This window comes from Pollachius pollachius, assembly GCF_949987615.1.
Source record: "Pollachius pollachius genome assembly, chromosome: 5".
NCBI classification, from domain to species: Eukaryota; Metazoa; Chordata; class Actinopteri; order Gadiformes; family Gadidae; genus Pollachius; species Pollachius pollachius.
Genome location: NC_136938.1, coordinates 20,079,274 through 20,091,991, shown reverse-complemented (window position 1 = coordinate 20,091,991; position 12,718 = coordinate 20,079,274). Strand labels below are relative to the sequence as shown.

Sequence of the window (12,718 nt, the reverse complement as noted above, 5' to 3'; positions counted from 1 at the left end):
CACACACAAACAGACACACAAACAGCTACACACCACTACACACACACCCATATACATACACACACGCGCATAGCGAAGACACGCACACATAAACACACAGACACCACAACACACACCACGACAACTTCACACACATACACACATGTGCACACAAACAAATCCCACCCCCCTCGGGTTAGACAGCCCTAGTTGTGACAGACGAACGGACGGAGAGTAAAAACATTGAATGGCAGCTTTTGGTTTCACCCAGCAGCATGTTTTATTTACACGGTAACACATCCCGTAGCGATCACAGCGCTCTGCAACTCAAAGAGCAGCCCGCCTCTTTACTAGCTATGATTAGCCAAACAATTTTTGTTCACCGTAAATCAGTTTAGGGGATTTTTTGTGTTGTGTTGTGAAATGGCTAATCCTAGCCATGCAGACCTGGGCTAGTCCTCCATCTCCAGCTAACACACTACGAGGAGAAGAGCCGGTTTAGGGTTATGAAACGAATTCCCGTTGTACGATTGTTTTGATGTGTGTTCCATGAGCGCAAACGCATCTGGTCGTGAGAGTGTGTGTGTGTGTGTGTGTGTGTGTGTGTGTGTGTGTGTGTGTGTGTGTGTGTGTGTGTTTTTCTTCTTTTTTTTATGTGCGGCAGCAGTTCAGAGCTGCTCAAAGCATGCTGGGAAGCCTGTCATTGCAAATCAGCAGAGGGGAAATCACCCAAGTGCACACAGAGAGAGAGAGAGAGAGAGAGAGAGAGAGAGACTCCACCACCATCCCCCCACGTTTTCTGTGTCTGTCTCCCTGTCTCTGTTGCTCCCCAGTGCTCCACTTTCCTCTCTCACGCCCGCCTCTGAGCACCCGCCCACTGCAATTCTTTTTTTTTTTTATGAAAATGTTGCCTAATGGAAGAGGAGGAACGAAGAGAATAGGTAGAAAGTTGAAAGCGTTCCTTTCCAACATTTGTCTTTGTCTCGGTCATACTACGCAGGGTCCTGCCCGGACTCTTTAATTGGTTGGGCCGCTTATTTTAATCACTTGTTAAATAATACATCCGTCCCTCTGACTTTACACGATACATCCCTTCTGACACACACACACACACACACATACACACACACACACACACACACAGATGCAGGCTCGCATGCACACAAGCATGCACACACGCGTAATAGCAAGTATCCCTGCAAGAATTAAAGAGCCAATGAGTTTTCGCTAAGAACAAAAGTTACTGCTTATCTTGCTCAGCCTCATTAAATGTGTATTAGGGTGTTGCCACACTTCTTTAAGTGCTGACTCTTGTATTCTCGATGACTTTTCAAAGGAGAGTGGGAAGGCGGAAGAATAGAAATTGAAAGGGGGAAGTATATGGTGGGTAAGGGGAGAGGATGGGGGGAGGATAATTTGGCATGTTGCAGGAGATATTGTCGAGGTTGTCATTGCTTACTGTACTACGTGCGACATGGGAAAAGTATGTCGGGTAAGATGCTTTGACTGGTTGCGAGCGATGTGTGTTACTCTCGCCGGGGTCCTCCATCTTGTGTCTCCTCTGTGTCCGTTTGTCAGGGTTGCTCCACGTGCGCCAGGTGCCCCGCCTCAACTGCCTGCTCACCGAACTCCCAGACCACAAGGATCTGGCCTTCAAACTCAAGAGGAAGCAGTTCACCATCGAGGTATGTCCCCGGAGGTTTTTCTTGTTCCGATGTAGGGACAGTAATGGGGGTTTCTTTTGGTTCACTCGGAAGTTCACGTTCTGTTCTTCTCTGCAGATCGGGTCCCAGTCGATAACGTTGAAAGGCTCAGGTTAGTTAGTTAGCCTGTAAATCACGCGCTGGAGAAAAGTGTAGCATTAAGCAATGTTTAATCCCAAATAGACTGAATAACAATGTTGAAAGGCGAACCGAAATCTGTGTTCAAAATGTTTTTTCTTTACTTCCAACGGGATTCTGCCATAGCGAACAGAGCACGAGAGTCACTCTGATTGGCTGGAGTCTTTTGAACAACGTAAGGCTGCGTCATATTTGGAAATCAATAACTGCCTAGCAAAGGCCACTGAAATTCTTTGTGAGACGCAAACATCAGCCTAGGGTCCACTGGCCATTGGCTTTCAAGTATCTCCAAATACATATACCCTTGGAAGTCTTCTGTATTTTTTATTGTTATTCCTGCTCCGTGTGAACAATGCATCCGCCTAAAGCATTTTGAATGTCACGCAAGCACATCGTTAGCATGAACAAGAGCCCCATTTATATTTTAACTAATGATTTATTCAGAGCGCCTCTGCATTTGTTGCCTAAGACCAACATTAAGTGCTGATGATTAAGACAGTTCTCGCGTTAGACCGAGCTCTGGTCTCCCGCGATTGCATATTGCGTGCCGTCGGGTGTCAACACAAAAGGTGAAACTATTGATTATGACACCCTTCCTGTTATACGTGGTGTGGGTTGCTCCTCAGCACAGCAGGGTCATGTCCATGAGAAGCCCATGAAAAAGCGGGTTTGATCGCATTTGGTCACTCGTCAAGAGGTTTTATTAAGAAATCCTCATTCGACATACAAGCCCATATACATATATGTATGTATTTCTCCTGTTGGGGTGTTCTACTCATTCATTTTGATTCATGGCTTCCCAGGCCCTTTGCCTCCTGTCACAAACAGGGCATCCCAGCAGCAGCGGCAGCACATCATCGCTCGGCCGCAGAGCAATCAATCTGTCACGGCGCCACCACTCCAGAGACAAATTAAGGGGCCCTCCTCCTAACTCAGCCTCATGATTGGTCCTCATTACATTATCATTACCTTATCACACCCTCTGCTCTTCAGACTATTAGTGGGGCCTATTGTCTCAAGCAGGAGGTGAGTGGGAGGAGACGATTGCAACCCAACTCTACCACCACCACCACCACCACCGCCACCACCACCACCGCCACCCTGCCCTGCTTGCACCCCCATAGTTAACCCCCCTCCCCCTCTTCACCTCTTCCGCCAGCCCCCTCACCATCAAAACCTTCTCTAGGCATTTGTCTACTCCCTTATTGGCTCACTACCTCTCAGCCAACCCCCGTCCCAACCACTGACCTCCTGAATGGGCCACTCCAGCATTGATTTATAAGGTTCGTAAAAGTCAAGGTGGATATCCCCAATGGCCTTTTAATTAGGCCCTGCAGAGTGCATGGCCAGGGATCGGAGGAAGGGTGCATCTAATGGGGAGAGATGGGGCTCTTGAGGGGCTCAATGCAAGCAGGCTGAGGTCTTAGTTCCTTTAGGAAAAGCTTTGCATGCTGTTCCACGGGATCACAGCCTCGCCTGAAAAACAGAACATAGAATTGCATGGGGAAGGTAGACCTGGAAAGAAACTGATTTTACGACTCTAGATTGACCTAGGATGTCGACATGAGAGAAGGTGTCTATATGAAATGCAATATGAAATTGAAATACCTGGAATCAAAACTGTTGGGAATTTCCAAAGAACATTGTATTGTATCAACAGTCAGTCATTAATCAAATGGCCCCGAGCGATGTATCACACTGTTGTGGTTCCAGTTGGGCTCAAATGAGGGCTGCGGTTTTCACTCTATGGTGAAGTAACACATTCAGTGCAGCATATTTACGCCATGAAAGTTTGATTTGTATTTGTAGTATTTATTGTGTGCGCGCGTGTGTGTGTATGCAAAAGCACGAGAATGTGTGCACACGCGTGCATGATGCCATCCGCACCCCTGCGTGCCTGGACGTCACTTCGGCGTGACCTTTTGGCCAACCGTCTCAGTGGGACCAGTGATTGACACATTGAGATAGTGATCAGACTCCAAGCCTGGTGTGTGGACGAGTGACAGCCCATGCCAGCCCTCCCTTATCCCCGCGATTACCGCGGCTCCTCAGGCCCCGGGGCCACATACAGCACTCCCTCAACTGGGTTCAGTCCCGTGCCGGGGTCCCCTTGTCTTTTTTTTGCACCCCGACCGACATTATTCTTAAAGGCTCGAAAACTCATTGACACTCACATTGGCACACTGGGATCCTTAATTCTTCTTCTTCTTCTTCTTCTTCTTCTTCTTCTTCTTCTTCTTCAGTCCTATTTTTTAGTCCTGTCTTGCTCCTCGTTATCTTCATCATCTTCCCATCCAGTACGTACGAGTGATGAGTGATAGGTGATTGACAGTGCTCTGTGGTTGATACCGGGGTCAGGCTGCCTCGTAACCATGACTGCTCATGAGGTCATGCTGGCAGCTAATTTCTTAAGGGTTTGACTCGCGCTTCTTCCTTTCACACACACCTCAGGAACCCAGGAATGCTAATCGCTTCCCAGCTATAGAGCGCAGCCTCTCAACAAAACAGTAGTTCAATGAAATTACTATTTTAAACAATTAGTATTTACACCATTTTCCCTGTATGATCTTTCCATCTTTTGCGGCTTTACCAGAATTAAAGGAGTCCACAGGGTTCTTGATATTTACTGGCAGGGTTTGTAAGTTCAGGCTTAGGTTGACAAGCAGTTATTAGACGTCATGCCTGAAGCCAGAATTAACCCATGGCCCTGTCTAAGCAGGTAGAGAAGTGTAAGGTGTTTAGACAAGATCAACACACAGTCACAGACACTTAAGCAAACATTGCACACACGCACACCTACACCTACAGGAGAATGCACTTTGACACCCATGCACATATTTGTCTGGGCCCTCATTAACAAGCGCACACTCTGTGTTAAGGGACGAAGCTCTCAAGAATGCAGTGGATATGCAAAAGCTTTCGCCTTACCTTTATCTGACCCTTTCAGCCCGCAGACAATACGCCTGTGGGGTACTGGGGTGTCCCAGGTAAGGCAAGGGGTCAAATACAGTATAACACGGTAGGGGATTTGTGTCAAATTAGTCTTGTCTTAGAGAGGAGTCATTTGGAGGCCTCTGTGGAACTGAGACAAGAACCTCAAGACGGAATCCTTGTCATTTCTCCTTCCCCCCCCCCTTGGTGCGCTTAAAGTTCAACTTTCAACACTGAATGTAAGGTGGAAGAACGTTGAGAGACTGGAGATAATGATGACGATGATGATGATAATGACACGGAAGAGTTGAGGGATGAAAAGGCCATCCAAGCTGAGGGTTGAAGAGCAGAGTGGTATAGTAGGTTAATGTTTGGTGGCGTGTCCTCAAAATGTCTTATCGCCAGCGCCTCTGTGTGCCCCTCTCCTCCCCACAGCCCCCTCCGTCGAGGCCCGTGGGTGTCAAGGGAGGGGTGTTAATGGACCTTTGTGAGGACCTTAACAGAGGCTGGGGGTTGGAAGGGGTGGTGGTGTAAGCTAAGAGGAGCAGTTAAGTGATTTTCAGGTCAGGTCTAATTAAAAATGAGGGGTTTTCCTCAGAGGAATCAAACTGCCCTATTGAAAGAGAAATAAGGGGAGAATTGTAGATTGGAAAATGAGTTGGACACGTGCTTTCCTAAGGGCTTGTTGTTTGTGGTGCATTTGTTGTATTTTTTCTGTAGTTGCTTCTGCAAATTTCAGCTAATGAGTGGTACTAAAAATAGGGGATGCTGTTTTTTTACTGGAATCCTTACTAGACTCCAAACCAATACATTTGTTATTCACTGCCCATTTTATATAGGTACAACATAAGAGGTCATTGAAAACAGAACTGTGCTAAAGTACCCCTACAGCCGACTTCATAGTTGAGTGAATGAAATTTGTATTTATTTTATCCATGTGTCTGTGATTCCCGGGTCCTACCGTGGGAGTCACAATCAAATGGGAATGGACCTCTTCAATAATATTACCACTGAATAATTTACTTTCCATCCCTCCATGTACACCAGCCTTTGTCGCATTTTGGACAAGATGTATGTATGGTTGCTGTGTGTGTGTGTGTGTGTGTGTGTGTGTGTGAGTGAGATAGAGAGCACCTAGGCAGGCCAGTCCGTGGCACGCGATCGGACCCCTTTGCCGAACAATATTCACAACATACAGCAGATCGACATTCATTATTTAGCAGAGATTTTATCTATTCTGCGAATGTGCATGTATGTATTCAAGCAAATACGCTGTCTGTGTATGTGTGTGTGTGTGTGTGTGTGTGTGTGTGTGCGTGTGTGTGTGTGTGTGTGTGTGTGTGTGTGTGTGTGTGTGTGTGCACGCGCCATTTGACCCATCTCGTGTTTGTATTTGTACGTGGTTTGTGTTTCTCATCATAGCATAATGATGTGTTTCAGTATGTGGCTACACTTCTACGCCCGGTTCTAAATAAACAACAGTATTTCTTTTTTGCTCACAGTTAGTCTTGTAAATGTGCATTTCATGTTAGTACACTTTCAGACACAGTAGGGATGTAACGAATCGCAGATGCACATCGGTCCCCGATTTGAATGTTGACGATGAGAGTGCATTTATCTTTCAAAAAGTCGGTTCAAGCGATACAAATCGCCGATTCACTAACATTTTGTAGGAATGAATTTGTGTCTCTATAGTTTCTATCTTCCAAAATGCATCTCATCTACCTTCCAAAAAGCATCTCAGGACTGCTGGTGACAGCAACTGATCTCCAAAATCATCTGCGCTTCCAAGCAACGATCCCAGAACTTAGCTCGGTCAGGTACAGTTCACAACTTGACGTGTCTTTTAACATATCGGACGTAGACATTTTGCGGGGTCTGGGCAGCAGATGGTACCATGTTTCGGTTCTGTACGGCTGGTTTCGCTGTCAAGTTCAACAGCGCCAGAAAACGCATCATTCATGGTTGTTTTTTTGTCCATTTATCACACTGTGCCATTACTGTTACATTGCTGTTTTACCTGGCAAGGACTGGTCTTTTCTCTATTCTCTTTTCATATAGTACACATAGCGAGACATTATGTTATTTCCGATTCATTTACCTTTATTTATATATCTTTGGTAAAGCGTTGGTACACTAATCATTGCATTACATGAGATATAAAAATGAAATGCAAACTCTGTTCACCATAGCAAGTTACTGGTGCTTCCTTATTGTTCCTTACCGTGTTTTAAGGGTGGTTCCCAGGGGAAGTTATTATTTTGAGCTTGTTTAACTAGCTTTTATAGGCTATGTTGTCAAATGTACCATAACATGTTGAGTGTTATTTCAGGATTGCTGGAGTTTATTTATTTAGTATACTTAAATCTTTCAGCACTCTTTCTATTGTGGTAACTGAAATTTGCATTTATTATTCAAAGTACTCTTATCAGTACACAGTATCTTCAACTACCCAAAAGTGAGTACTCTGTTCTCTGTCTGAATGAAAGGGAATGCTGCATCCCTTAATCAAATGAAATAAGTAGGTTGAATCGCGTCAAACTTAATCGCATAGATTTTCCAATCGAATTGTTTCATACTATATTGTATTGGAGTCCATGTACAGAGATGCGTGTCGAATCATGCTTGGAGGGATGCATATCCATAAGACACAGTTTAGGTTGTTTAATAAGAATGTATAATAATGGGGTAGAGGATGTGTTTATTCGCACAAAGTCAAGGATCAAGGGTCGCTGCAGAGGAAAACAATCGCCCAGAGCTGTGTGTGTTTTTTTCGCCTGTCTAAGTCCACAGATGCCTCGGGAACAACGACAAACCCCAGCTACAATGGCAGCTGTGTTTAAAGTCAAAGCTTGTGGGGGAAGAGTAGATCAGAGATCAGTGGCCAAACATGGCCGCCCTCGACCCAACCGCCTCACAATTCTTCTGCATTTATTTCCCCTCGCACAAACAGACAGTAATAAAAAACAAACAAACAAAACAAAATACGACAAATGTGCTCGCCCTGCCAGAGCCAGTCACAGTTTGCCTAAACCGGCCTCTTAGAAGTGAAGTTCCTTCGTCAGTGAGCAGTGAACCCTAAGCCTCCTCTGCACACTGCGCTCATCCTCCATTAGCCCCCTCTAGCTTAGCATGAAGAGGCTGGAATCAGAGCTGGTTAGAGCAGCGATCCTGGTCCTCAGCTCCCATTAAGGGAGACGCACTGGTCCACACATACATGCCACCCTACATCAATGGGGGGGTCTGCTGGTCTCTTCAGGGGCCCTGTGTTGAGGGTAGAGAATAGGGGCCGTTGTATTAGCATAATGTATTGACTGCAGAGCCAGGGCCCTCCCGGTGCTCCAGATTGTGTCCTCACAGCGTGGGCTTTGCTTTAACCGGGAGATTGTTTTATTGATATCGCCCTAAGTTCTGTGATAAACCGCCTAATTTTGTCTTTATTTCCTCGGCTTTTGGCTTTTGTTATTCTGAAGGGAGCTGTTTGTGTGTGAATTGTAATTGTTGTCACTGTAAATCCTACGCTAATCCCATACAATCCTTTCTTATCACCATTAAGAATTCACAAAGTATTTAGGTATGCTTAGACCTTGTTTATCCAAGATATACGAACTGACTTGTAAATTAGCATGCCAAACCAAATAAATGGAAATTAATGTGCTTGTCACTGTATGTAGCTGATGATGGCGATGACGACAACATTAGCAGCATCTATTAACAAATAATAAGGGAAAGATGACTTAGAAAAAGATTAGCAGTGATCATCAGAATAATGCATAGCTAGACTTCAATCAAAGCCAAAAAAAATAAAGAATTGGGCGGAATTTAATAATCCAAACTGGATCATAATCCCCCACAATTTTATTACCAATGTGTCGGTACGAAGCCCTTTTGGGCCGGTCCTTTCCTCCTCGCTTGCAACCACTGAAGCAAACACCCTGCTGCCCCCCGTAGCACTGGCGGCGATAGAATCAGAAAACAAAATCGCAAAGTCCCTCCTCCGCTCGCTGGTCCTTCCAGAGAGAATGGTCGTTGTCATGACGGGCACAAAACAGGTCCACGGTGGGACCGGTTCAAAGGTGGAATGTTGATCCGGAGCAGGAGCGCTGAGCCCAGGAACGCTCTCTACTTGGCTCCTAAAAATAACTTTCCCACACTCTGGGCGCTCCCCGTACTGGAGGGAGAGTGTGTCAGGGTTTGTGTTTTTGTGTGTGTGTGTGAGTGTGTTTGTGTACTCTGGATTTTAGTGTTCCAGTTGCAGCGGTGGTGTCGGGGGTGCATTTTATCCAAACAGAACAAGATAGGAAATTAGGTTTACCAATGCGAAATTGGGTTGTTGCTTTTACTTTTTTGTCATTTGTAAAAGGGTTGACTTATCCTGTCTTTGGACCTGATGAAAAAAATACAACACCAATAGGGCTTTGCATGGTTTCCCCTTTCAGCTGGTTCTCCGTGCAACAATGCTTTAACAAGCCCTATTCCTCGTTTGTGGAGACACCCCCGTGCCTTTTTGAACCCTCTCCTTCACCTTCAAGCAGACTATAAAGACATGCGTCTCGGGTCGCTCTCGGTGGCTGCTTAACCCCTTGCCACCGTGAGTATGGTTTAAAGAATTGTGTTTTAAAAGGGGGATACACCCCACAATCAATAGATGAGTTATTTAAACTGGTGTCGTCTATTGAGGAAGCATGGAGACCCACTGAATGTAGAGGGGTTCTCATGAATTTTACGAGTGTCCGTGTCCCCTCATCCTCCAGAGTTAACAGGTGGCTATTGAATGGCTTTGGCCCGATGATGGAGGACAGGGAGACACACATAGTGCCCTGAATGGCCTTTAATTACACCCAGTAGATTATTCAGAGGGCCGACGGAAGGCCAAGCTTACACTTCAAAAGGAAAGTACAAGGGGCAAGGTGTTGCTATTTTCTCTCCGCAAACGGTTTGTGACCCCTGTTTATTTGCGGTTGGCCTTTACGGCCTAAATCAATGTATAGGGTGAGATGGGGTTTACATTAGATTGGAGTATTATCTTAATGGACATTTTGCAAAGGGGTGACGATGGCGATGGCGCTGATGGGGGTGGAGTGGGATGAGTTGGCTGAGCACTCCAGTGTATGCCTTAACCAAACTTTCCCTTTGTCCCCAACAGTGATGGGTGATGATGAGTGACAAGGGTGTTAGGAGTGGGTTTTGGGGAACAGAATGTGTGCCTGGGTGTTGCACAGCCAAGCTCACACAAAAGGCAACCCGAAAGGTCATCTCTGAGCCAAGCGTTTTGTTTACCTACAAGCAGTCTTGCAACGTGTAGAGTGAACTAGATGGTAAAATAACCTTGTGTATATACAAGGGTTTAAATATTTGCCTTGGCTAGCGGCAACATGTTTATAATAATTGAAATTTATGGTAATGCTTTGTCAAGATATTTGTTGTCAAGTAAATCGAATTAACAGATGACATAGTGTGTTTGCAAAACGTGTTTACAATTTGTGTCTACAATTTGAAGTCTCCGATATTTTGCCTTTGGGTTGGTAATAATGAAACACTTTTATACAACCTTGAAAATTGTACATTTGTAGTCTGACATGTGGGCCAGGACAATACATATTTTTTCTTAAATCTACTGTAGGAAAATAAACAAATACGGATAATATCAGTTCCCAGTTGAAAATTGTTGATACTACTATTAAATACAAACCATACTATCTTAACATTGTCTTTTTGATTCACACACCCTTGATGTACAATTAGCAAAGGATCCGAGAACCACCCATTCTTTTTTTAAGTTGGTTCACAAAGGACTTGAATGAAGAATTAGTCAAATTCAACTGGAGTAAGTTAAGTGTCTTCAAAAGAAATGAAACAGTTTTACCAGAGTACGTCAACGCATGCCTCTGTCTAATCAAACCTACAACTGTGTCCTCACCCAATTGCACACATTCAACTAGCTATAAAGCGCTAGCTAGGCAGAGCAGTTCTATTATCTCTGCGTGCAAGTGTTTCCCAGGTGGCATCCACAGACTGATGCTTCTGCCGATGACGCTGGATGGAGGTCCGCGAAGAACCCTTTATCTTTTTTTTTTTTTTGCTTCCTCTCCTCCTTTCCTCCCCCCCCCATCATAAGCTCAGGCAGTGATCGTAACGTGGGGTGACAGCTCACCTCTCCCTAGCGTGCCTACGGTTCTCTGAGCGTTCGCTGGGGACCCCCACAATCCCCCCCCAACCCGACCCTTTCCTCCCCTCCTCCACTAAACCCCCCCGGTGTAACCCTCGCCCCTGCCCCCACTCCCTCCCCCAAATCCCAGAAGGGCACCAAGGTGCCTCCATATGTTAGTCTGAGGTTTCTCACGATGTGTTGATTTGTCCTTTTTCCCGTAGAGAACGCCAAATTACAAATTGATTTGTTTATCATATGAATTGAATTCAATCTGCTTGTCCCAGTAGAGGGCCAGTGAGGGCATGGCACTCTACTGGGAAAATATTGAGTAGTCTAGTCTGGTCTCCTAAGTCAGTTCAAACGTAGTCTAAAAATATCCTTAATGTTTTCAAAGTCAAGGTTTACACATTACTAAAACAAAACGGGTTGCACCACACCAACTACTTCCTTACGTAGTAGTAGTTATTCAACGTTTACACTTACCCCTAAGCAGGTGTAAATGGTGGCAGTTGGTGGAATATGGCAGTTAGAATATGATCTGCAAAATGATATAATTAGGGGGGAGGGTGGCTATGGCCGTGGCGTTCGGTAGCCAATGCGCAGAACCCAGCAACTGTAGCCTCCTTCTACACGAGACGGTGCCGGTTGAACTTATTTTGCATTTTACAACACAAAGAGTACATGGGTACAACAAACCGTAAAGTAAATTCCGAATGTTCCATGCTAGTCCTCTCCATTATTCCCAAGCACATCGTTACTTCGTTTACACCGTAGCTTGTTGATTCATTACAACTTAGTCGTCGTCGCGCTGAACGGACAACAAACTGCTTCTGTTAAACTCACGCGTTGCTAAGTTGTTACTAGTTAGGACAGTAACCACGTATCGTTGGTGAAACCAACATTCAGTTTGGAACTAACTAGTGGTAACTAAGGACTTAGGAAGGACTCTAACCACAGAATTAGTTTAGAACTTATGCACAGCTGGTGCAACCCAGTCTTTGTCTCTTCTTCTATTTTGGTTCCATCTTCCCTGAACCCACCCTCTGTTCTTCTACGGAAGTGGTAAAGGCAGTGGTTGGAAAGGATTGTTTCGAAGGCGTCTTAGTTCAAGAAATATGAAAGCCTTCATGTTTAGCGAGAGAAGTGTTCTGATGAGGTTGTAAGCGTGGTCACAGAAATAGTTTGTACAAAGGCTTGATTTACACCTTGTTTAATTTAAGATTTTTTTTACCTCTGTGCACCAAATTTCTAGTATGCGTTACATGTGCAGTTTTGCATTTCGACTTAAATCCCTTCCATGCAACATTTCCTTTGTAGCACAAATATGTATAGATGTCCAAATATATATTAAACTACCTGGGTCATCTCAAAAAGTTTGAGGGAATTAGTATGTCGGCATTTCTCTTTTTGTGACTGTGACTTTGCCTTTGCCTCATCCGATTAGATGAGCGGATTTCCGCTCTTTGTGGAACAAATCAAAGACTTGACTTCAGAGCCTCTCATCTTGTTCTAAGTAACCTTGTGTCTCAGCCACGGGGTGGACCCCAGTGAATGTCCTCACACCACTGCATGCAGATCTCATAGGACTTAAAAGTTCAACAGCTCTCTTTGAAGGCACACTTGAAATGGCTCAAAATCACTCTCGATTCACCAGTCATCTAAGGGTTATTGCGTTGATCAAAAACAAACCCATGCAGAGGGAGAAATAAAGGTAATATGCGTTATGGACGTGTATCGCAACATTTACCAGAATACTTAATTTATTTTCGCGTGTCTTTCCCATGTGTAGTAGATATTGACATGTCCCTGTTGAGTT

The 12,718-nt window shown here is 44.9% G+C and overlaps 1 protein-coding gene across 1 annotated transcript in view; it reads left to right on the top strand.

The window, feature by feature from the left end:
* elp4 (elongator acetyltransferase complex subunit 4) overlaps window positions 1-12,718 on the top strand; it is a 51,832-nt gene that overhangs the window by 19,091 nt on the left and 20,023 nt on the right. Inside the window, exon 9 of the mRNA XM_079737410.1 lies at window positions 1,558-1,664. Coding sequence (XP_079593536.1) covers window positions 1,558-1,664 — 107 coding nt within the window. The remainder of the gene's footprint in view (window positions 1-1,557; window positions 1,665-12,718) is intronic.